Source organism: Callithrix jacchus, chromosome 14, assembly GCF_049354715.1.
Source record: "Callithrix jacchus isolate 240 chromosome 14, calJac240_pri, whole genome shotgun sequence".
Taxonomy (NCBI): domain Eukaryota; kingdom Metazoa; phylum Chordata; class Mammalia; order Primates; family Cebidae; genus Callithrix; species Callithrix jacchus.
Genome location: NC_133515.1, coordinates 25,951,376 through 25,975,995, shown reverse-complemented (window position 1 = coordinate 25,975,995; position 24,620 = coordinate 25,951,376). Strand labels below are relative to the sequence as shown.

Genomic DNA, 24,620 nt, shown 5'->3' with positions numbered 1-24,620 from the left:
CACCTCTGATTCCTGAAGATGCTGTGATGTTTCTAAGGCCTGCCCTCAGGGGCTTAGTGTGTCTTCCTTGTGTCTCCTTTCCCAGACCCTGAGTAATCTGCCCCATCTCTGCACCTGCAGAAACATGCCCCTCCCATGGCACAGGACACACCTCTAGTGTCCCTGCTCCTGCACTCAGACAAGCTCAGCTGAGTACTGTGGTTTAATTTACAATGTTGCCCTGTTTTCAACTCTATGGTTTGCCTCTGTATCCCTTTGTGTCTTGCATTGTTTCCTTCTTTCCTTTCCTTTTCCCTTGACAAATAAACACCAGACTTTGTCTTGTGGAGTCTCACATTATGAGATATAGAATCCACAAGTTCTGAGTCTTCCCCTGACATTGTTCAAACAAATGCTGCCCATCTTCACTTTGCAGACAGTAATTGTACCAAGGAGAGAGTTTCTAGACCAGAACCCAGCAAATTTTTCTGTAAAGGGCCAGAGAGTAAACAATTTAGACTTTGCAGGCCACGTGGTCTATGTCGCAACTATACAATACTGGACTGTTGGAGTACAAAAGCAGCCATAGGCACCACTCAAATGGTTCCAGTAGAACTTTATTTACAAATCAGGCAGTGGGCAGGATTTGGCCCATGGATCATGTTTGCTGATGCTGTTCTAAGCAGTCATCATCTACTCCCAGCCTGGGCTTGACCTATGGCTGTCTTGCCTGACTCATGCGTTCTGTCTTCCAATGAGTCTTGGCCTTCTGTAGTCTCAGGCTTTTCTTTGTGACCCAGAACTGTGTCATCCAGATGGTCTGCACAGTACCTGTGTCAACTTGAAGCTCACCTGAAGTTTTCCATGCACATGAAGTAATAAATTATATGCTGACCTTGCCCTATTTTATGGTGAGAAGAAACCAATGACTTTCTCCAGTGTCTGGTAGTGATAAGCCTATGCAGAAGAACTAAGCCTGAGGAGAGGGCTGTTTTAGACAAAGTGCTTAGAGAAATCCTTTCTAAATAGGAGAACACTGAGCAGAAACCTGGCTGCATTAAGAGGGAAGACTTCTAAGGGAAACCCATTCCAGGCAGAAGGCAAGAGAGTGAAAAGATGTGAGGTGGTCACGTGTTTGCTACGTGGAGGAACGGTCAGATGCCACGTGGAGGAACGGTCAGATGCCACGTGGAGGAACGGTCAGATGCCACGTGGCTTGAGCAGAGTGAGCAAAGGGTAAAGTGTAGGGGATGAAGTTAGATTTTAATCCTACATTTCTAATTGCCTGTGAAAATGAGCTTTCCAAAAATATATGTGCTGTAGTTCTGGTTATTTCCTGAAATATCAATCCAGGCCCGTTGTTATGAACAACTCCAAGCTCTGTATTAAGAACTCATGACTTTGCTAGCACATTCTTGAGCTTCTGCGTTGGAAATTTTTAGGTATCTGAACAAAGGCCGTTTGTAAACATTGTACTGCAAACATCATCCTCATGATCCAAGAGAAAGTACCTATAAAGGGCTCCTTCTCTACCATGCCCCCAATCCATTTGCTATTTCTTTAGCTGCCTTTTTTTAAGGCAGCTCATTAGCCCTTCACTCTTTGTGAGTTTTTTTATTATAATGAACAAATACAAAAGTTCTGTAAATGTGTCCGCAGACCACTGGATCAGAATCACCTGGGGCACTTGTTGAAAATAAAGATTCTGGGGTCCCTCTCACTGACCATGTAAATCAGAATTTCAGACATTAAGCCCAGGAATCAGCATTTTAAATAAGCTTCCTAGGTGCCTGCTACTCAAAGTGCCATCACCAGACCAGCAGCATGGGTCCCTGGGAACTTGTTAGAAATGCAGAATCTCAGGCCCTATGCCAGGTCTACTGAATCAGAATCCACATTTAACAAAATTCTCAGGTGTTGCCTTTACCTATTAAAGTTTGAGAAAGATAGTCCTAGATGATTCTTCTTACATCCTAGAGTGTGAGAACCACTGATTTAACACCATTAAAGGGAGACAGCAAATTTTTTCACAATAGGTTCTATATTGAGATTTGGATCCCAGGAAATGGTTGCGTGGCTTGCCCAGTAGAAAAGGAACATATGCAGTCTGCAGGTTCCCTTTCTGCATGTGAGACCACTTCAATCTACAAAGATTTTCTAGTTTTCAATGTATTCAACTGCAGAAGTGTGTCCCCTTTCCGAAGCTTGCAATGTCCTTGCTGATGATTGTTTTCCAGGAGTGTTTATCATGGCCACCGGTTGTGGAATTTCATATTGGTATCAAATCTGCTTTTACAGGCTGGCTTTGTGCTGAGTTATTAGTGATATGCAGGTGGCTGGCAGTTTATGCAAGTCAATGTTGCTTTCTAAGTATTTTATTCTTTCATTCAACAAGCATGCACTGCGTGTTGCTAGTTACTGTTCTAGGTGCTGAGGAGACTTGAATACAAAAAATAAGGTTCCTGCTCTCATAGAGCTTCCATTAGAATAGAGAGCTGAAAAAGCTAACAAGCACATAAATCTGATTGCAGTAGTGGTATGAGGGCAATACATTGGCAATACGAAAGAGTGACTGTGGGCAGTTGGGCTCTTTGGGTGCCCTAAGGCTATTCTTGAAGTTACACAACGATTATCTCATTTTAGAAAAGAAAGGCAGCCATCACACCTATCAAAACCAACATTTATTAAGAGCTCAAGTGGCTGGTAGGTGGCCCAAGGGCTGTAGGCACAGTGGTGAATGAGGCAGGCTTCTGCTCTCAAGCAGCTGATGTTCCAGCAGGGGTTGGACTGGGGGTAGAAAATAAACAAAACAAAATATAAGCAAGGCAACTTCAGGCTGTAGTAAGTGGAATAAGGAAAGTAAGAACGGTGATTTCACAGAGAGAAACAGGGAAGGGAGAATGATTAGGAAAAGTTCATTGAGAAGGTGATGTTAGTGCTGATACCTCAGTTGTGTGAAAGAGCCAGTCATGGAAGACCCTAGGGAACACATTTAGTTAAAAGGAACAGCAATGTCCAAAGATGTGAAAAATCTTGGCTTATTTTAGAAAGGAAGAAAGCTAAGTACTACTTGAGCATCACAGTGGGTGAGGGTTGAAGTGTTTCAAGGTAAGACTAGAGAAATCACTCAGGGACACACGGACTCAGAACTGAACAGTGGAATGGTGATGTGAATTGTTGAGACTTTAATCACTGGTGTGTTGGGACCAGTTCTGCCACTGGGAGAATGGGTTGTGAGGTGGAAGGGCAGAGACAGTAGGGAGTAGTGGTGGGTAGGAGGTGGAGGTGGCGGGAAGTGGACCAAATATTCTTGGGATAGAACCTGTGGGGCTTGCTGATGGATTGAATATAGATGATAAGGGAAAGGGAAAAATCAAGAATGCCTGTTTGGGGGCTTCAGCAGCTGAGGCAATGGCAGTGCTACTTATAGAGTGAGGGAAGGGTAATAGGGAGAATGCCGAGTCCTGTATAGGACGTGTTGCACTGAAGATGACACAAGCACTTCATTTTGTACTCTAGTTTTGTAACAGTTGTTTATACTCCTTACCCTTTTTTCCTTTTTGCTTGGCTTCTGTCCTGTCAGTTTCTGTTAGAAGAAATGCAGCAGATAGGATATCGTTTGGCTCTTTGCAAGAGAAAATAAGGTTTAGACAAGCAAGTACAAGGCTTGTTCAGTTGATCAAGGAAGCCACCAGTCTCAGGCCCCTTCTATCTTTCTGTTCTCTCATCATTAATTTATGCTTTCCTCCTCATGGTGCAAGGTGGCAGCGGTTCCTCTGGCATTGGAAGAAAATTCTCCATGAATATTTCATAGATTTTCATTGTTCAGGCTTTCTGAACAGAGGAGGTGTTTGGATTCCCATGGCCTTAGAAACTGGAGATAGTGTCTCCCTAAAGGTATAGAACTCATGAGAGATTTGGAGAGTTAAAATTCCTTTTATCCATCTTGGAGACATTTCTTACAATCCAGATGATCAACCAAGTGATGCCTTCCTCTTCTCCATTGGAGGACATTTCTTTAATGAGTAATCTCTCCCTGGAGGAAAGAATAAGCAGATGTACCAGTGGCCTCTGAATCTCCTAATTTTGGGATATAAACTCTGCTTTTACTTAATTCTACTCAATAGGGATAAATGGGTAGAAATGTCTTTCCTATTTGCATGAACAAAAGTACCTTTGAATTTAGCACAAATGCTTTCATGCATACAGAGCCATGCTTAGCATGGACCAGGGGAAGGAAAAAGACATGACTGGAAAACCAGCACCCAGTCCTTGTAACAAACATCTCTCATAAACACACACTGCGCAGATGGTGAAAGAACAGCACCAGAAGTAAAAATAACTACAGAACTATTTGTACCCTTCTCAAATGTATTCTGCTGGTTTCTCAAAAGCTATTGAGTAAAACTAGAAATCAGAATACTAAAAGGCATCTATCATCTGTATTAATTCTGCACCATTCACTACTATTTAATAAATTCAGCAATGGAAGAATGTATTTGGAATAGCAGGAAAGAGTACATAATATTAATACATATGAGAAGCTCCCAGCAACAGAGGAGGCTTTGTTCTCTGAGTTTTTAGAAATGATTTCTAAAGTTGTTTACTTATGAATAAAATCACGCCTGAATCAGTCTTTCTTTGGTTGTTTTGTTCTCTCAGTGGCAGCAACGTGCTTCTTCCCAGGACTCAGTCTACCCTGCAGGCCTTAAAAACCTTCCTCTCTGGGCAGCTGTTTTGGATAATGCACCCTGACTCCTCGCCATTCTGTTTTTATATTTTTTGCAGATTTCAAATACAATATAATTCACATATATAAAATCCACCTCTTTAAAGTGCACAATCCCGTGATTTTTTAGTAAATTCACACCAATTTGTATATCTATCCCCACTGTCTAATTCCAGAAATTTTAATCACCCCTAAAAGAAACTTTGGAATTGTTAGCAGTCACTCCCTATTTCTCTCTTGCACAGCCCCTGGCAACTACTAATCTACTTTCAGCCTCTTACAGATTTACCTGTTCTGGGTATTACCTATAAATAGAACCATACAATATGCAGCCTTTTGTGTCAGGCTTGTTTCACCTAAATAGTATTTCAAGGTTCATTCATGTCATAGCATGTATTTCATTCCTTTTATGGCTGAATAAATTTTCCATGGTTTGAATAGATCACATTTATTTTTCAATTCATGAACATATGGGTTATTTCCACATTTTGGCTATTATAAATAGTGCTGCTATGAACATTCATACGCTATATTTTGCATGAACCTATGTTTTCAATTCTCATGGGTATGTACCAAGAATGGAATTGCTGGGTCACATTTTGAGGAACTACCAAATTGTTTTTCCAAAGTGGTGCAGCAGTTCACATCCTCACCAGTAATGTATGAGGGTTCCAATTTCCCCATATCCTTGACACTTGCTATCTGTCTTTTTTGATTCTAGTCATCCTACTGGGTGACAAGCAGTATCTCATTGTGTTTTTAATTTGCATTTACCTAATGACTAATAATGTTAAACATCTTTTGAGGTGCTTATTGGCCATTTGTCTCTCTTCTTCAGAGAAATGTCTATTTATGTTCTTTGCCCATTTAAGACTTAGATATTTTAATTATTGAGTTGTAAGAGCTTTTCATATATTCTAGATACTAGATTCTTATCAGGTATACGATTTGCACATATTTTTTACCATTTTGTAGACTGTCTTTTCACTTTCTTAATATAGTCCTTTGATGCACAAAAGTTTTAATTTTGATGAAGTTCAATTTATCTGTTTTCTCTTTTGTTGAGTGTGCTTTAGGTGTCATATCTAGGAAACTGTTGCCTAACCCAAGGTCATGATGATTTAAACCTATGTTTAATTCTAAGAGGTTTATACTTTTAGTTCCTAGATTTAGGTCTTTGATCCATTTGGAGCTAATTTCTGCATACAGTGTGAGGCAAGGAGCCAAACTCACTCATTTGCGTATGGATGTCCAGTTGTCGAATTATAATTTATTTAAGATTATTCATTCCCCATCGAATAGTCTTGACATCCTTATCAAAAATCAATTCATTGTATGGGTATAGATTTATTTCTAGATTCTAAATTCTATCCCATTGATCTCTTTGTCTGTCCTTATGCCAGTACCATGCCATCTTGATTAACATAGCTTTGTATTAGGATTTAAAATTAGGAAGTGTAAGTCCTCCAACTTTGTTTTTCTTTTCAAGATTATATTGGCTACTCTGGGTTCCTTGCATCTCCAAATGAATTTTAGGATCATTTTTGCAAAAAAGGCAGTTGGAATTATGCCAGTCATGTTTTGCCTGACAGTTTGGGGCTATTTATTTGGCACTCTTGTTACTGAGTCAGAAATTCAAGAAGTGAGGGTGATTCAGGGTACTTAAATTTAAATATTACCCATTTCCTCCAACAACCACCACATATATTTGGTAAAATGATGGATTATCAATTTAGGGGTTCAAAAATGTTCAGAGAGAACAGTGTGTTCTGACTTGGAATGGCATCTTCTCTCTCTTCTGCCCTGCTGTCCTTGCCCAGCTTGGATACCAGAAGTAGCCTGCATTCTGGCCTCTGCCCTGTACAAAAGCTGGAGGACTTTTAGCAGGTTGCTTTCTTCTCCAGAAGTCTAGACCCTAGTCTAATTCTTAGCAATGGCTCTGGTTCCTAACTCCTACATCCGGCGCATGGCGACAGAAGTAAATTCTCCTGTACAGGCTTAGGGAAGCCTCTCTAAAGATAGCTCTGCTTGGGTCACACAGAAGAAACAGCACTGCATGGATCCCAGGGCTCTGCTTCAGCATTGCCTGGAACATCGTTGGCTTCAACGTTATAAGACAGCTAAGCACTCTAATCAAAAAGGTTGAAAAGAAAAAAAACAAGTGGTTTCTAATCCTATAAAAACTAAATGTTGATACCATGTAGAAGTCTCTGAGAACTCTATATCCCTACTGTTGCTTGGTATTCAGAATTCTGTCTTCCTCATGGGCTATGCAGAAGTTTCTGTTCTCTGCGGCTGCACTGTTCTTTACGTCCCAGACAGAGATTCCCAGTGAACCCTGTTGCTCCTTCAGCCTTTTGCCCCTCTCTTTTCTAGGGAGTCAAACTACAATTCACAGAAGAGTTTCTGGCCACTCCTCCTGCCCACAGAATCGCAAAGGCCTGCAGGCCTGTGTAAGTGTGGCAGAGGGCGTGTGGGAGAGCTCCATGGAAGATGCGTCTGTCCTTATGCAGACTCCACTGATTGGCTATGAGTGCTGTAACACACACTGCTGAATCTTGCAGCATTTTTGCCATTGACCTCAGTTTCCCTGACCTCTGAGTGATTCAGTACATCTGACAGAGGGGATGAAAACCCTTTGGGGGTCCCTGCCTGTCCTATATCCATCTCTCTTGGAATGGCCCCTCTGACCCCTCTGTGAACTCTGTGACAAGTCCTCAGCCCCAGCTTGGGACACGAAGGCCAATTCCATTAGCTGAGCAGTGAATCTCTTTCTCTCTCTCTCCCTCTCTCTTTCCGGAATCTGAGACCCACCCAGACTATGGTCAGTCCATGGTAGCTGTGTGAACCTGTGTGGACATGTCAAGTGGGCACCAGGTATGGGCAGAATTTTGGAGAACAAAATTCGAACAGGTAACTTGAGTAAGCAGAGACCACAAGCGTAGGAGATGTCAGAGATAGGAGGAAGAAAGAGGGAAAACAGGCAACAATAGAGGGCCGCTGGAGGCCCAGCCGGGACTGCCACAGTGACCTGACCCATCCAGGACTAAACCTTTGGCTGTACCTGTCTGCTCCAGCTCCTCTAACTTTACTTCAGTGGGTTGGGCCCCAGGAGCTGACTGTGAATCCAGGGGCATTTGGGCATATCTAGACTGCGTTTTGTTGCTGTTTTATTTTTCCTTCAAGTGTTTTTTCTCTTAAAAATGGGGTGATGGGCTTTTATCCTGGAATAGACCTATGCTTAATAAAAAGTGTTTCTCGAAAAATACAAAGAATTTTTACACCCCACAAAACCACCAAAACGTTTAAAAAAAGATATTTTGGAGTTGAGTCGATGTCACCTACCTGGTGGGTCCTGAAGTCTTAACATACTAACCACAGTCTGAGGACTAAGGTGTGTCTGTCCAGCCCTCTGATGTTGCAGACGAGAGACTAGAATCCTAAAGGAAGGCAGGGCCTTTCTTCCTCGCATCTTTGTCCATTTTCTAAAGTGAAAATTGAGGTTTTGTGGGACTCACAGCCCTGCAACGAAGATTCAGAGGCTGAAGGTGAATAAAGCGTTTAGTAAATAGCCTTAAAAGATAGGCTGCGCGGTGGATCACGAGGTCAAGAGATCGAGACCATCCTGGTCAACATGGTGAAACCCCGTCTCTACTAAAAATACAAAAATTAGCTGGGCATGGTGGCGCGTGCCTGTAATCCCAGCTACTCAGGGGGCTGAGGCAGGAGAATTGCCTGAACCCAGGAGGCGGAGGCTGCGGTGAGCCGAGATCACGCCATTGCACTCCAGCCTGGGTAACAAGAGAGAAACTCCGTCTCAAAAAAAAAAAAAAAAAAGGCTGCGGGAGGCGCACACGGCTTCTCTCTCTTGATGCTTGCCTCCTGCCGCAGTGCTGCCCACACCCTCTCCAGCAACCTCCGCCCCGCGCCGCAACCCCAGGTCCTTCCAGCAGCGGAACTGAGAACCGCAGCCCCGGCCCCGACCGGAAGCCCCATCCCGCCGCCGGAGACGCGGACTCGGGAGCGCGCAAGTCAGCATCCAGGCTAGCCGTGTCGCGTCCCGCGCTCCGCACGGGTAACGCTTGCCAACCTCGCAGCCCTCCCGGGGTCGTCGCGGGCGAGATTTCCGAGCTCCCGACGCGCTCGCGGCTCCGCTCAGCCCTGACTTCCGAGGGCCCGCGTCGGCCGCTCCGCCCGTTTCTGGAAACTTTAGTTCCGGCGCTCGGACTTAGGAGGATTGTGGTGGGGTTTCCGATGCTTTACGTTTTCTGCGGGGTTTGGGCAGTCCTTGGGGAGCCCCGAAACCGAAGTCCGCGGTGTATTTAGGGGCTGGGAGTGGAACCTCAGGAGCCTGCGAGCCGCCTGAGGGCTTGGGCCGCTCTCCTCGGCGGATGACCGGCGCCGGCAGCCTCAGAGAGCCGGGGGCCTGCCTCCACCGCTAAGGGTGCCCTGGGCTGCTGGGGTCCGAGTCTCTGCCCTGCTCCACCCCTTCTCACAAAGCCCCTCCACCTTCCTGAGGAGCTCCCTTCTACCCATCTTCCTGTCCCCAGCCTTGTACTACTTCTATTTTCCGTATTATTTATTTATCCTGGTTATTGGTCAGAGTTTCTCTGACCCTTTCACTCTGGAATAGGTTCCAGAGGAGTCACTCGCACGGGAAAATTATTAGAATAGAAAATCCCAGAGGTCACAAAGTTCAGATCCCCATCCCATGCTTGGAGCCCTCATAGAGCAGCCTCACAACACGCTTGGTTTTTTCCTCAACTGCACCACCACCTGCGGTTGCTGATTCCGCCTCTAGCTTACGTGGAACCCAACCATGTGTATTTCTCTGTAGCTCTGCTCTCTTGGCCTGGGAATGCTGCTCCTGGCGCCCATTGGATAGAATAGGGACAGTCCTGTTGTGTGAAGGGCATGGGTCTCTGCTAATCAGGCCCGTTCCTTCCATGACCTGTGCAGAGCCCTGCGCCAGCCCCTCTGCCCACTGTTCCAGGACAGTTGTTCTACATCCTCCTTCCCAGTGCCCGAGGTGTTCCACCCAGGGAAGGACATTTCAAAAATAATTTCTTTTGCTTTACCTTATGGCCCTGCCTGCTCCTCCTCTCACTCCTGCCATGGTTTCTTTGGCAGCTCAGGTCTAGCATTTAAGTCTGGTCCTCTGAAGGCTTTCTTTCTGTTACTCCAGGGTCTTGGGCAGTTTACGATGGCTTTAACTCTTACTACAGAATTCCAGAAATTCCTCTTTGTGGAAGGCACTGCTAGCCTCTGCCTCCGCACCCTGCCCCGTTCTGTTTTATGGAACACTGCGCCTGCTTTGCTTATCTACTGCAGTTAACTTTCAAAGAGATTTCATCTCTTTGACATGGACTCACATACAGGGAGACTGACCTTGTGTCCTGGGTTGCCAGAGACAGTTCTGGCTTATACCGTTGTCCCACCATAATCACTTTCAAAAGATTCATGGTTTGTATAATCAAGCTTGTCTTTGTCTCTAAGTTAGATGCACTTAAATTTGTAATTAAGAGAGTGGCACGTGGCAGCCCATGTGAGACTTCACTGGCTCACAGATTTTAGAGCCACAGACTAAGAAACCAGAATTCCTCCAAGTCAATGCTCTTACCCTTCATGTAGATAGAGAGCTTTGGGTGGCTTTGCCCCCAGAGGGTAGGGGTTCCCCTCCCACCCTGGCACAGAAAGTCCAAGCTAATACTAAGAAGTATGTCTAGTCAAAGTCATCCCCAGTTACTATGGGGCTTGGAAGCCAGTACTCCTGTCATGATCCAGAGGAAGGTGTTGTTCAAGCCCAGCTCCTTGACTGGTACCTGGCTCCTGGAAAAGTAACTGACGTGGAAGTGTGACCAAAGTTAGGCCTGAGGTGTCCTTGGCTTCCCCAGGAACCAGAGAACTGAGTCCATGCAGGGACAGTTAGTTTTAAAGAGACTGCATGTCAGCACTTCTAACTGTCCGAGCATTAGGCTAAGAGGTAGAACACTGGTTATCCACTAGGATGACCAACCATCTTTGCCTGGGATTGAGGGGTTTCCTGGTACATGGGTCTTGCAGTTTTAAGACCAGAAAACCTCTAGGCAAACTGGGATGAATTGATTACTCTCTCTCAACCCTGGCTGCATGTTAGACTCTTGATGACCCTCTCATTTAGAGTCTAATTTAATTGATTCAGGTATTTGTACTTTTTTTTTTAAGCTTTCAAGTTGATTCCAGCAAGCTACCAGAGTTGAGAATTACTTGGCTGTAGACAGTGTTTCTAATAACCATTGAAGTTGTTTGTTTTTTGAGCAGAGGCGGACCCAGACATCTCTCAAAGGGGTATATGACCCTGTGTTTTGGTCTTAACCTTATCAAGAGGGACATCAAGCTAGCAGTTGCCTACTATTACTATTATCTGTCCCCACCCCCAGCCCTTCTTTCCTACTGGTGAGGACCAAGCTTTCTCTTTTCCTGGCATACTCTGATACCCTCTCCTTCAGGATAGGAGGTTAGTGGAATTGCCTCATTTTGATTGGTGGAATCATGATTTGCACAGTTGCAGATGAAGCTGGCGTGAGACTTGAGATAGGACTGCCATCTCTAGGTCTGGGACACGTGCCCCCAGAGAGTGATGGTCCAGAGGCTAACTGTGGAGCTGTGTGTGCTTTGGCTTTGCCCCGTGGGATGTGGGAGCTTTGAAACCAGGTGCCTCTGGGACTGTCCCCTCTGCAGGCTTCCAGGATCATGTGGTACGTTAGCACCAGGGGCATGGCCCCACGGGTCGACTTTGAGGGGGCCCTCTTCTCTGGCTATGCATCCGACGGAGGCCTCTTTATGCCTGAGGAGCTCCCACAGTTGAACAGAGAGACCCTGTGTCAGTGGAGCACACTCTCCTATCCTGGCCTCGTGAAGGAGCTGTGTGCCCTCTTCATTGGCTCTGAGCTCATTCCAAAAGATGACTTAAATGGTAAGCACTCCCACCTCTACTTCCACTCCCCCAGCCCCTGCCAGCTCAGTCTACAGAGTTGCAAATCCATCACCAAACCACTAAGAAGTCTATAATCACGTTTCTCAAACTTTGGGATTTTTTCCTGACTCTAGAATCCCAGGACTGAAAATATTCTGAAAGATTTCATCCTTTCTTCAGTAAGATGAATGTTGAAATTACTTACAGGGAATTCTTTCTTTCCTTGTCTTTCTTTCTCTTCCTCTCCCTTTCTTTCTTCCTCTCTTTTCTCCTTCCTTCCTTTCTTTCCTCCCTCCCCTCCCCTCCCCTCCCCTTCCCTTCCCCTTCCCCTTCCTCTTTCTTTCTTTCTTTCTTTCTTTCTTTTCTTTTCTTTTCTTTTCTTTTCTTTTCTTTTCTTTTCTTGCTTTCTCTCTCTCTCTCTCTCTCTTTCTCTCTTCAAAAACCTCTTCAAGACTAGGGATTTTATAATTGTCTTGAGTGACTTGAATGTTGGGGTGTTTCTTTCCTGCACATAAAGCACCCAGACCCCCAAATTGCTATTTTGTTTTTTGAATGGTAATTCCAGAGGGGACTTCATGACTGTCTGGGACCAGCTTGTCTTAAGCTGTAATGTGCCTATGGATTCCCCTGGGGAATCTTCTTAAAAAGCAAATTCTGATTTAGTAGGTCTGGTGTAGGTGTGAGAATTCTGCATTTCTGTCAGATGTCCAGATAATACTAGACTACTGGTCCATGAACCACACTTTAAGTAGCAAGTACAAAATCCATAACATGGTGGTGGTGGTTTGGGGTTGGCAAGAGAAAGGATGACTTAAAATGCAGTCCAATGACCAGCAGTGATGGCATTGCTTGGGCATTTGTTGGAAATCTGAGACTCCCTCCCACTGACTGAACCAGCCTGCATTTTAACAAGATCCCAGGAGCTTGGTTTGCCAGTGACAGTTTGAGAAGCTCTGCTCTAGGACTTCCACAGTTTGCCTTAGGGAGGGCTGTATATCAACCATCAAAAGGTTCTGGTGTCACAGGTGTGAGAGTTAGTAATGCAACAAACAAAAAGCTTCCTCTTTTTAGGAAGGAACATTAGATGGGATGTGACATTAATGTGTTATGTAGCTATTTAATTAACACCTGATTGGAGTACTTGCTCACAAGATAGTTAAACAATTAAGAAGTATAAAAAGTGAAAAATAAAGTCTTCTAGTACCAGTTCTGGTCTCTGGGGAAATCACTAAAAGGAATCTATGAACAGTTTGGTGCATGTTTTCCCAGACTTTTTTCTAGGTTTATACAATTGTATTCAAAAATGGTATCATTTAAGATGAAAATTTCTGGCCTTTTAACTTAGTAGCAGGAGTTGGAAACTTTATATTCAGAGACTGAGAGGGAACTTGAGAAAGAGACCAGGCCCCACAGTGGCTCTCCACCCCTCTATCATCACAGATCTGATTGACCGAGCCTTCAGCAGATTCCGTCACAGAGACGTGGTCCATCTCTCCAGGTTGAGGAATGGGCTGAACGTGTTGGAGCTGTGGCATGGCGTCACGTATGCATTTAAGGACCTGTCCCTGTCCTGCACAGCACAGTTCCTACAGTACTTCCTGGAGAAGAAGGAGAAGCACGTCACTGTGGTCATAGGTGTGTTTTGGGGCATGAACATGGAATATCTGAGTGTAGGGTGTCCATATATAGGATGCCATTCATTGAACCACTTAGGGACTACATTACCAGTTCTTCCAGAGCAGGGTTCCTAACCTTTTCTGGTGCCATGGACCCCTTTGCCAGGCTGATGGAGGCTGTGGATCTTTCTCAGAGTAATGTTTGAAATGCCCAAAATGCTTAAGATGATGTCGTTCACAAGTTCACTGTTGTCCTGAATTTTATACATGGATCCATGGACCCTAGGTGGAGTACTAGATTCATATCTTCCAAGTATTTGAAGTAGATGTTGCTTTATTTGACAATAGTGCTTTGGGGACCATTTGTTTCCTCATTCATTCTCTTTGTTCTAAAAGGGGCGAGTTCTTCTTTTTTCCCATCAAGGAACATCTGGGGACACAGGAAGTGCTGCCATTGAGAGTGTTCAAGGGGCAAAGAATGTGGACATTATTGTTTTGCTGCCCAAAGGTCACTGCACAAAGATTCAGGAGCTCCAGATGACAACGGTGCTGAAGGAGAATGTCCATGTGTTTGGAGGTGTGTGCTGAGGGAGAGTCTCTGGGGACAGTGCAGCCCTACCTTAATTGGGTCTGCGTTGGGAGATGGGCCGGAACACAACTGCACGATTGGCTAGCTGACTGTGTTTTTTTTATCAGTCATATTCAAGGTTGGTGTATATGCCTTGGCTTAGCTCTGGGAAGGGTTCTGGCTACACAGTAAACTATTGAAGGCGACAGAGACGTAAGTCAATACCAACAGTACAACATAGGAAGTACAGATTGAAAACCAAAAAATGCCACCTTCATGCAGGTCCAACCTACAAGTGTCATATATGTTGGGAGCCTCATGCAGAGCCATAACCTGGGCCAAGTGACTTGGATTTTGTTCCAAGACTGAAGTTTGGAGGACACCAACATGTTAAATAATTATTTTAAGAAAATGTGCTACCAGGTGCAGTGACTCATGCCTGTAATCCCAGCACTTTGGGAGATAAAGGTGGGTAGATTGCTTCAGCCCAGGAGTTTGAGACCATCCTGGGCAACATGGCAAAACCCTACCTCTATAAAAAATACAAAAATTAGTCAGCCGTAGTGATATGTGTCGGTAGTCTCAGCTACTCCAAAAGCTAAGATGGAGGATCGCTTAAGCCCAGAAGGTTGCAGTGAGCCAAGATCATGCCATTTCATTGCAGTCTGGGCAACAGAGTTGAGACCCTGTCTCAATCAAAAAAAAAAATAGAGAATGTTTTATTACATGTTGACAGTTCACGCTGTTCTTTATAATATGGGAACAACTAAGCCACACACTGGTTATCCAGTCTAAATATTTAAAACAGAGAACTACTTAGTGGTACCCACCACTGGTTATACCCCTACCTGAGTCACATTATGGAATCACAGCATTTTGTGCTTGGAGAAAAGCAAACGCCATCTTCTTTAATATCAGTTCATCTATTCTGAATGGATTTAATCTTTATAGGGATTCAAAGCAGAGAAAGGTGGGGTGAGTGTGGGTGGAGCTGTACATTTTTATTTTTTACCTCTCACACTCCAGTGGACCATAGGTAGCTGCAAGGTGGGGACTTGGAATAAGTTTTGGCCTGGGCAGGCTGTGGCCTTGGGCAGGCTTTCCAGGAGGCCTGGCTTAGTTTGGTCACCCACCTGGCAGGACAGCAAGTGTGATGGCAGAGAATATTCCTGCTACACCTGGCCTGGCCTCCTATGATAATCCTGTAGAGGTTATTTTTATATAACATCAACTTTGACAAGGAGCAAAAGCATAGAGAAAACAAACCTTATCCAAAGGAGTAGCATAAATATCCTTTGCCAATTTGTTTAAGAGCAAGCAAACTGTCCCTCTGCTCTGTTCTTTAGAAAGTGCATACACTTGCTGGTGAAAAGTCCATGATTTAGCTAATGCAGGTGTTGATATCATCTTACACATTAGCCTTGCTAATTGCTCACATTTTCCAGTAGTTGTTTCAAGACTTTAATGCACAAGATTCAGGCTCCTGAGGATCCTTGTTATACCCCAGGTACCAAAATTGCTAGTTAGGGATCTAGGACTGTCTTTTCCTAGAATGAAGGAGAGAATAGCATTTTGTGCTCCTGTCCTGTCTGTCTCTTCTTGCCTTGTACACAGACCTAAGGGTGTGAATGAAAGCTCCATTCCTGACTTGTGGATTGGAGAACAGTGCCCAGTTGTAAAGTAATGGCAGAAATGTGGAATCTGATGAATGCAGTAAGTCATTAAATACTGGATCTGAAGCGGGTATTTCTGTTCTGTACATGTTCAAGAAAATGAGAAACTAAGGCAGCAGAGTTCACAGAAATCAGTTTTGTTTACAAATGGCAGTATTCAAATGCTTCCTTTCCTTTCTAGAGCTTTCTGGTTTGGTTTTAAGGAGGATGTGTGTTAGTACAGGATATAACAGCAAATACGTGTTTTTCTGTAGACTGATAAGCTTAGGGAGTAGGAATGGACCACTTAGATTATTGTGTGTGGACACTTGGTTTATAAGGTCATTAATTTCCATGTACATTGTATACTTCGTTCTTCTTAAGCACAGAATAATCAGCAAGTGCTAGGTATTAATTATATTATTTGGGATAATTTTAGCTGGAAGTAGCAAAAAATTCAACTCAGACCAGCTTAAACAAGAATGTTTTCCAGCTTCCATAACTGGAAATCCAGAGGAGGAGTGGGCTCCCAGTTGCTTGATTTGGTGACTCAAAGTGCTCTCAGGAACCTAGGTCCTTCCTGTTCTCTGCTCTGCCATCCCCAGTCCTAAGGCTCTTTCCTCTTGTGGTCATAAGGTGATTCCTTGAGGTACATGTCTCTCCTTTCCTAGAGCTCTTTTTTAAAAGCAGCAAATCTTTTTTTTAGAACCCAGCAAACTTGTATCACCATATTAGGTCTCTGATGGAAAAAAGCAAAAGAAAAAAAAAGAACCCCCCAAACATGTCCTTGTGGTTTACTGACCTGAACTTAGTCACATACTCATTGTGGAACCAAACCTGACCCCAGTACCAGGCACTGATTGGCGTGGTCCTGGCAAAGGAATGGAATCACCACGACTGGTTCTGGCCATTCCAGGTACACACGTGGATCTAGAGTCAGTCCCCCGGCGCCAGTGCTGCTACACAGTGGTGAAGGGCAGAATGGTTAGCACCCTTAATGCCTACTCTGGTACGTTTCCCAGTGAATTTCACCCTCTCCCCTCCCAAGTGTAGATGCAATGGAGAAATACTCAGGTATCAGATAAGAAATCAATATTGGCTTGATTGCTTATTAAGCTAGATTGGGGGATATAACTTTTATTAGTAGACAATTCACCCATAAATTTATCTGGCAATTCACTCATAAATTACACTGATGCACACACCCAGCTTCAGGGATAGGAAGTTCTGTCCATGTAAGCTTACCTGCCTTATAGGAACAGAGAGCAGAACCCCTACCCTGTGATCTAAATGAGGGCAGAGGGCACAGGGGAATTGGTGACAGTTTCCACCCTGGCCCCTGATAGAGGACTGTGGAGGAAAGGCTAGGACTCTTACCATCTCACAATCAGGCACACAGTTCCTCTGTGGAAGAGTCGGGGAAGTGGGCATGGAATACAAAGAGAAATTCTCCCAGTATCCCAGAAGGTTGACATTTGCTATCTTATTTTAGGTAATGGTAGAAACACTGGAACTGGTTCTGGCTGCCCCTTCTGTTCTAAGCTAGGGCAGATCTTTAGGAACACAAGAATCTGAGGCATGGTTTCTGTCCTTGAGGACCTTAACATTGAGTCTAGAGAGTGAGGCCAGGCTATGTGAAAGTAAAGAAACCAAGGCTGTGCGAAGGTCCTAGGAGGAGGGCCTTGTCACAGGTGAGTGCTGACCTCCTGGAGGTTCTGTGTGCTCCTGACAGCTGCTCTCTCTTCTCTCCCCCGGCAGTGGAGGGAAACAGTGATGAGCTTGATGAGCCGATAAAGGCCGTGTTTGCTGATACGGTTTTTGTCAAGAAGCACAATCTGATGAGCCTGAATTCGATCAACTGGTCCCGGATCCTGGTGCAGATGGCCCACCACTTCTTTGCTTACTTCCAGTGTGCACCGTCCTTGGACACGCATCCCCTACCCCTGGTGGAGGTGGTTGTGCCAACAGGGGCTGCTGGTAACCTTGCAGGTAAGGAGCCGCTGGGGCACAAATGGGCTTTCCAGAAAAATGCCTGTGGCCCCAGTCCTTCTAGCTGCCCTTTGGCTCCAACTGTGAGGAGAAAGAAGGTGGAGTCCCAGTTCTGAAGGTGATGGGAAAGCCCACAGAAGAAGCTCCCAGAAGATGTCCCCCCTCATTGCCTGGGGCAGTGTCCTGGGCTTCTGCTGCCATCAGAGGGTGATGGGTTAACCCCATGTGCTCCTGCAGTCTGACCCAATGTGCTCGCTGGCTCAACAGAGTGTGGAGTGGCAAGGTCAAGGGTCAGCTGTTATGCCTGGCTGGCAGTGCCCTCAATCAGAAATGTGGACTTTGCTCCCAACCCTGGTCAGCTGCCCACTGTGAGGGCAAGTGGCTTGACTGGCACATTTGTTCCCACTCCTGGACACAGTACCCTGACCCCGTGTGAAGTGGAAAACGTTGTGGACTTGGGGTTCTGGCCCAAGTTCTGTTCTTTACTAGCTGAGATGCTGTGGAGCAGTCCTTTAGACTCAACCTCTGAGCTATAAAATGAGATCATATCATCATATCTCCCAGGACTGCCTCGATGAGCCAATAAGATTCCTGTGTGCATGCAGACTTTGTAAGGGCAAAGTGCTGTACACCTGTGTAGCATTAAAATCATTTCTCTAATAATCATTAATATTTATCAAGTACTTACTGTGCAGCTGGCACTGTTCTAAGTGCTTTTCATGTATTAACTCATTTATCCTCCTGTGGAGAGGATACTTTCCATTTTGTAATGAGGAAACAAAGGCACAAAGAAAGCAGTCATGCCCTAATTACAGAGCTGGGCAGCAGTGGAGCAAGGAGCGTGACCCAGGCAGTCTGGCTGCAGAGCTGACAAGGATAGGGGAATTACTGTTCCTGATAGTTCCAGCAATGGCATTCATTGGTTCTGATGGGCACCGAGGATGGTCTAGCTGAGAGCACAGAAGCATCTTAGTGGTTAGGAAGCTTCCTGACCTCTGCCACTAACAGGGGTGGAGAGAACAGTGGGCTGGCAGGCAAGGAGGGATGGGCTTCTTTGCCACTATGGGGTAAAGCCCACCATGCTCCCCATTCCTATCACCCTCCAATTAGTGATGCACCAAGTTGTGCAGCCAGTGGCCCTCTACGGCCCAGAGCCTACCACGGTGCTTGATGCAAAATAAACATGTGGCCAACATTTGCTGAGGGTGTTTCTATCCATCTTTCCTCTGTCATGAACCAACTCTTCGGCTTTAAGGCCCTGGACCTTCCTGAGCCTCCATTTCTCCTGTCAGGCAAGGATATCATGATGTTCTCATGAGGATCAGGTGAAATAAGAATGAGAAAGTTGAGGTCAGCAGTTCAAGACAAGCCTGGCCAACATGGTGAAACCCCATCTCTACTAAAAATACAAAAATTAACCAGGTATGGTGGTGCATGCCTGTAATCTCAACTACTCAGGAGGAAGAGGCAGGAGAATTGCTTGAACCAGGAGGTGGAGGTTGCAGTGATCTGAAATTACACCATTGCATTTCAGCCTGGGCGACAGAGACTCAGTCTCATTAAAAAAAAAAAAAGGAAGTGTTTTTCCGAGTTAGGAGTGATATTAGGTGGTATGGTTGTCCCTAACTCCTCTTAGCTACTCACCAGAGGTCAACTGCTCAGAAAGCACCATATATAAAACCTTACTAAACGATGTAACGTGTCTGGGCTCTATACCTCTCGGGGAGGAATTCCTTGCTTGTTCCATGAAAACAAGACGTGCTGTTGGGATGGACTGTGGGTGCTGCTCTGGCCTCCCCTGGTGCCTGTGAAGGGAGAGTAGTCGGAAGCTACTGGCTCTAGGAGGCTGAGTCAAGGGAGGGTATGTGCTCTGGAAGTGGGTGTATTTTGAATCCTGACTCTGGCACTTCACAGGCTTCGGACAGGTCATTTTGACCTCTTGGAACTTTCATTTCCTCTTCCAAAAATTGGTGTTTTACAGTAGTCAGCCATCTATTAAATACTTCTGGCACCTGGCAGGGGGCTGACACATAGAACAGTCTCATGGTGCGGTGATGTGCTCCTTGTCATTCTCACGCTCTCTGGCTCTCTTGTTCTCTCTCTTCTCTCTTCTGTCTCTGTGTGTGTGTGTGTGTATGTGTGTGTAACAGTTTTATTCCTAAATGATTCACATACCATTCACACATTTTAAGTATATGATTCAGTGGTTTTTTAGTATAATATTTTCAGAGTTGTGCAACTATCACCATAATCAATTTTGGAACGTTTACATCATGCTGAAAAGAAATGCTGTGCCCATTAGTAGTCACTCCTGACTTTTCCTTAGACCACCTCCTTTGCCAGCCCTCAGCAACTATGAATCTACTTTGTTTTTATAGATTTTCCTATTCTAGACATTTTCTATAAGTGGAATCATAGAGTATGTGGTCTTTTGTGACTGGCTTCTTTCACCTAGTGTGATGTTTTCAAGGTTCATCCATGTTGTATCATATCAGTACTGTTGCTATTGTGTGGATATACTGTACAGTGGTATATTTTATTTATCAGTTTATCAGTGATAGACATTTGGATTGTTTTAACACCTAGGCTGTTATGAATAATACCACAGTGAACATTTGTGTATGTTTTCATGTGAACATATATTTTTATTTCTTTTGGGTATATAACTAGGAGTGGAATTTCTGGGTTATATGATAACTCTGTTTTTAATATGTTAAGGAACTGACAGACTTCAGTTTTCCGAAGTGACTGCACCATTTTATGTCACCACCAGAAATGTAGGAATTTTCCAGTTTCTCCACATCCTCACCAACACTCATTATCTGTCATCTTGATTCTAACCATCCTAGAGGATGTGAAGTGATGTCTCATGTTTTTATTTATATTTCTCTCATGACTAATGATGTTGAACATCTTTTCATGTGCTCATTGGCCATTTGTGTGTCTTCTTTAAAGGAATGCCTGTTCTTTTCCCCATTTTTAAATTGGGTTATTTGTATTTTTATTGTTGAGCTGCAACAGTTCTTTATATATTCTAGATACAAGTACCTTATCAGATACATGAATTGCATTTTTTCCCATTCTATGAGTTGCCTTTTTACTTTCTTGATAGTGTCTTTTTAAAGCACAAAAGCTTCAAAACACAAAATTTATTAATTTTGATGAAGCCCAATTTTTTTCTTTTGTTTCTAAAAAGCTATTGTTCTCCTGTCTTGTCTTAAGCTGGGTACATTGCTCAGAAGATAGGCCTGCCCATCCGTCTGGTTGTGGCAGTGAACCGCAATGACATCATCCACAGGACTGTCCAGCAGGGAGACTTCTCTCTGTCTGAGGTTGTTAAATCAACCTTGGCATCAGCTATGGACATTCAGGTAGGCCTGGGGGAGGTGTGCAGATCTGGCCCAGGTATTAGTTGGGGCTGGGTGGGGCTGGATGGGGCTGAGATCAGTGTGGGCCTGAAACTGACTTTCTGCCCAGGTGCCCTACAACATGGAAAGGGTATTCTGGCTGCTCTCTGGCTCTGACAGCCAGGTGACAAGAGCCCTCATGGAGCAGTTTGAAAGGACCCAAAGTCTGAATCTGCCCAAGGAACTGCACAGCAAGGTCAGTCACTACCCACATACCACAGAGAAAGGAAAGGGTACAGCGACATCGCAGACCTGGGGTTTGGAAGTCTGGTCAGGGGAAGAGGACACCTGTTTCTTGAGGAAGGGATGGAGGGAGGGAGAGATGGAGGGGCGAACTCAACAGGAACAATGGTCTCTGTTCATACTGGTTGGGCAAAATGGTTCCCAGTTGCCAGAACTATTGGAAATTAACACCCATAATAAGTAAAAATAAGTTAATGTATCAAGCCATGTATTACCAGGAAGTATGCAAAGTGCCTCATGTATATTATTTGACTTAAATCTCATAACAACTCTATGAGGTTTACTATCCACATTTTATAGATGAAGGAACTGAGGCACAGAGTTTAGGAAACTGGCCCAGTGTCTTAGAGCTCACTTGGGATTGAGGCCATTTGACTCTGAACCATGTTCTGTATTACCTCTCCTCATTCAATCAATTATTCCATGTAAAGTAGCAGTACAAGTGACTGGCTCATAGCTCAAGAAACAGGTGTCCTCTGAGTGGCCATCCAGACTGTGCATACCTCCAGTGACCAAGCCCTCACTGCCTCACATCAGCTCTCACCATTACAAAAGTCTTTATGTTGAGCTAGAATCTGCTCCTAGCTTACACAGTCTGATTCTATATCCTAGTATTTCCTGTATTTAAAGAGAATCCTCATTTACCAAGTTAGTCTTCTCACTTCCTTTAGTGGTCCCTTGCATGACATGATTTTGCATGGTAAATATCCACCTTAAAGTGTTGTTTTCAAAGTTGGATACAGTTCTCCAGGCTGAGCCATATCAGTGCAGGCCGGAGCGGAATTTTGGCCTTCTGGAATCTGTGCTGCTTTTGATGCACCCAAAGATCAATTTATTTGGTTAATGGTATGCTTTGACATTCACATTCCTTCTCATATAAATGAGGTTCTCTGTGAAGACAGACGCCATACCCCCCACTCCTTCATTCTCTCCCTGGCTATACACATAGAAGATACTTCACTTGCTGGAATGGCATTCATCCATTCATGTTACATATCTACTGTGAGCCAGGAACTGTGCTAGGTGCAAGAAACACAGACAAGTAAAATAAATTCATTGCCTGCTGGGAACCCTAATTCACAGCAGGTAGCTATATGAAAATCTATGATACCAGCTGGGTGAAGTGGCTCATGGCCTGTAATCCCAGAAATTTGGGAGGCCAATGCAGGCAGATCTTTTGAGGTCGAGAGTTTGAGACCAGTCTGGCCAACACGGTCGGTAAAACCATCTCTACCAAAACAAAAAACAAAAATTAACTGGGCATGATGGTGTGTGGCTATAAATCCCAGCTACTTGGGAGGTTGAGGCAGGAGGATCACTTGAACCTGGGAGGTGGAGGTTGCAGTGAGCCAAGATTGCATCACTGTACTCCAACCAGGGCAACGGAGAGAGACTCTGTCTCAGAAAAAGAAAAGAAAAACAGCTGTGATCTTTATTGTAGTCAAGTATATGCAGGGTGCTTGATGTGTTGTAAGCATGCAGTACATTTTCAGAAGATGATCAAATAAACCAAACACACTGAAAAGGGAGTCCTCCTCTGTCTGAAGGAAGCAGAGAGGGCTTCCTGGAGGAGGTGTTTGGTGAGTTGAATAGGAACTGACAGGAAGGAGGTGTGCCAACAACTAAGTACCAGATGTGTGGCTGCCCCAAGCCTTCTGGCTGTGATAGGTTGTTGAACAAATCTATATTTGTTGACTAGGAGCCAAATCCCAACTAAATGTATTGACATAAAAACTCAAATGGATCCTCAAATTGAGTGAGTCAGCTCAAAACTGGGAGGTTGTATTTTATCATGAGCCACATCTGAGCCATTCTGTCTGAATGTCCCATTGGATCCTTGGGTTTTGTGTGGGTCTGTGGTGGAGAGTGCGGTTTTGTCATCTTTCCCTGCTTCCTCCTACACTGAGTCTCATCCTTCTGACTTGGGACCCTTCAGCTTTCAGAGGCGATGACATCCGAGTCAGTGTCGGATGAAGCCATCATCCAGACCATGGGCCGCTGTTGGGACGAGAACCAGTACTTGCTGTGCCCCCACTCGGCGGTGGCCGTGAACTACCATTACCAGCAGATGGACAGGCAGCAGCCCAGGTATAGGCCATGGGGGCCTGGGTCACTGGGGGACCATTTGAATTTCAGGGGCCCTCTTCTTCTCCAAGCAGCAGGAGAGACAGGAATATGAACAAATGTGTGACGGGTGCTGTGTGGAACTGGGCCCTGGAAACTGTGGGCCCAGAAGAGGGAGCAGGTATCCCAAGGACAGCCAGGGGCAGAGTTGGTGGCTGAGCTGGCCTCCAACCAGGAGGAGGAATTTGCCCAGGTAGCATTATTGTAGCAATAAGTTGAAGGTGCCAATCATCTGTGTCTCTCTCCTCCATACCCCACCCTATCCCTAAACTTCCCCTGTTCCTTCTTCTCCCTCTCCATCTTTTCCTTTTCCATCCCTCTATCTATTCTCTCACTGTTCTCCTGCTGCCACCTGCCCCCATCCCCAGCAGCACTCCCCGGTGCTGCCTGGCCCCTGCCTCTGCAGCCAAGTTCCCGGAAGCTGTCCTGGCTGCTGGCCTGACCCCTGAGACTCCTGCAGAGATCAGAGCCCTGGAGCACAAGGAGACACGCTGCACCCCGATGCGGAGAGGTGACACCTGGATGCTGATGCTTCGGGACACCATTGAGGACCTTAGCTGGCGGTGGAAGGGACATGTTCTGAACGCCTCCCAGTAGCCTGGCTGGAGGTGGCTTCCTTTAGGCCTCAGATCCCAGGGAGGCTCACCCTCTGAGCTGCCTTGTGCACCCTGCCGATTAAGCATAGGTTAGGAGGTTCCTGGGAGGCTGATTAGCTGGGTCTGGAGCCAGCTGGCTTTGCTCTGTTCCCTGGCTTCTCTGCCTGGTCATGAGGGAGGCTGAGTGAGGGGATGTGAACAGTTGCCAGAAGCATCCCCTTCCTCCCTGGCCCAAGCAGCAGTGTCACAGCTGTAGTGAAGGTTTCATGGCCTGCAAAAGAAGAGCCTTGGGCACAGGATTGACATGGCTGCAGGGTTTAGGACCTCAGACCTGTGAAGGTGGGGGTGGCTCACCCCCTTCATGCAGGCTTTATATGTCTCTGAGCCTTAGTTGATTTGGCCCCCCCAAACCAAATCCAAAGCTTCTGGCCCGCCTTGTCAGAGACTTCCACCCTGTTCACATGTTGGGAATCCCTGGAATAAAATGTTTGTTCAGTGTGATGGAGATGGCGTGTCCTGTGGGGAGGTCCCTTCCTAGAAGAGCTGCAGGATTCGGGGCAGCCCTGGGGGCTACTGAGTGGTGGGCTGAGGTGTGTGTGGCATCACTCTGCTGCTCTGCATTGGCAGGCTTGAGGGGCCAGCAAAGAAGGCATGAGCCAGTGGCCCTGGTGGTGGTGGCATCCATAGAGGCTGAGGTGGGGCTCACCAGATGGAGGCTTTCTGGGAAAGCATTGGCATCAATGTCAAGGCGCCCTGTTGCTC

At 45.4% G+C, this 24,620-nt stretch overlaps 1 protein-coding gene and 1 long non-coding RNA gene across 14 annotated transcripts; one reads left to right on the top strand and one right to left on the bottom strand.

Annotated features, from left to right (window-relative positions):
• Positions 1-2,643: 2,643 nt before the first annotated feature.
• On the bottom strand, positions 2,644-9,975 carry LOC108588193 (uncharacterized). 3 transcript variants are annotated; one of them, XR_013526397.1, is made up of 4 exons: positions 9,787-9,975; positions 8,054-8,230; positions 3,527-3,565; positions 2,644-2,766 (listed from the first exon to the last, which is right to left on the bottom strand). It is a non-coding gene; the product is annotated as an uncharacterized LOC108588193 (long non-coding RNA). The 3 variants fall into 3 exon arrangements; XR_013526396.1 differs by lacking the exon at positions 9,787-9,975 and adding an exon at positions 8,799-8,888; XR_001907027.4 differs by lacking the exon at positions 9,787-9,975 and having other exon boundaries at positions 3,527-4,015; positions 8,054-8,668.
• Positions 8,608-24,359, top strand: THNSL2 (threonine synthase like 2). Of its 11 annotated transcripts, none has more exons than XM_054244747.2 (9): positions 8,608-8,739; positions 11,429-11,663; positions 13,104-13,298; positions 13,704-13,856; positions 17,258-17,488; positions 20,711-20,859; positions 20,966-21,091; positions 23,075-23,226; positions 23,631-24,359. In XM_054244747.2, exons 2-9 carry the CDS (start codon positions 11,441-11,443, stop codon positions 23,857-23,859), a joined length of 1,458 nt encoding a protein of 485 aa, XP_054100722.1. In that variant the 5' UTR covers positions 8,608-8,739; positions 11,429-11,440; the 3' UTR covers positions 23,860-24,359. The 11 variants fall into 11 exon arrangements, with proteins under 11 accessions (XP_054100722.1, XP_078205064.1, XP_078205062.1 ...); XM_078348938.1 differs by having other exon boundaries at positions 8,728-8,783; positions 13,788-13,856; positions 23,634-24,359; XM_078348936.1 differs by having other exon boundaries at positions 8,728-8,783; positions 13,788-13,856.
• The last annotated feature ends 261 nt before the right edge of the window (positions 24,360-24,620 follow it).

What these genes read in the sequence shown, in the direction of transcription:
- THNSL2 (XM_054244747.2), top strand. Translation starts at nt 11,441, where the DNA reads ATGTGGTACGTTAGCACCAGGGGCATGGCCCCACGGGTCGACTTTGAG. An exon ending in GCACGTCACTGTGGTCATAG is followed by an intron (nt 13,299 to 13,703) that starts GTGTGTTTTGGG and finishes TTTCCCATCAAG; the next exon opens with GAACATCTGGGGACACAGGA. An exon ending in CCAAGGAACTGCACAGCAAG is followed by an intron (nt 21,092 to 23,074) that starts GTCAGTCACTAC and finishes GGGACCCTTCAG; the next exon opens with CTTTCAGAGGCGATGACATC.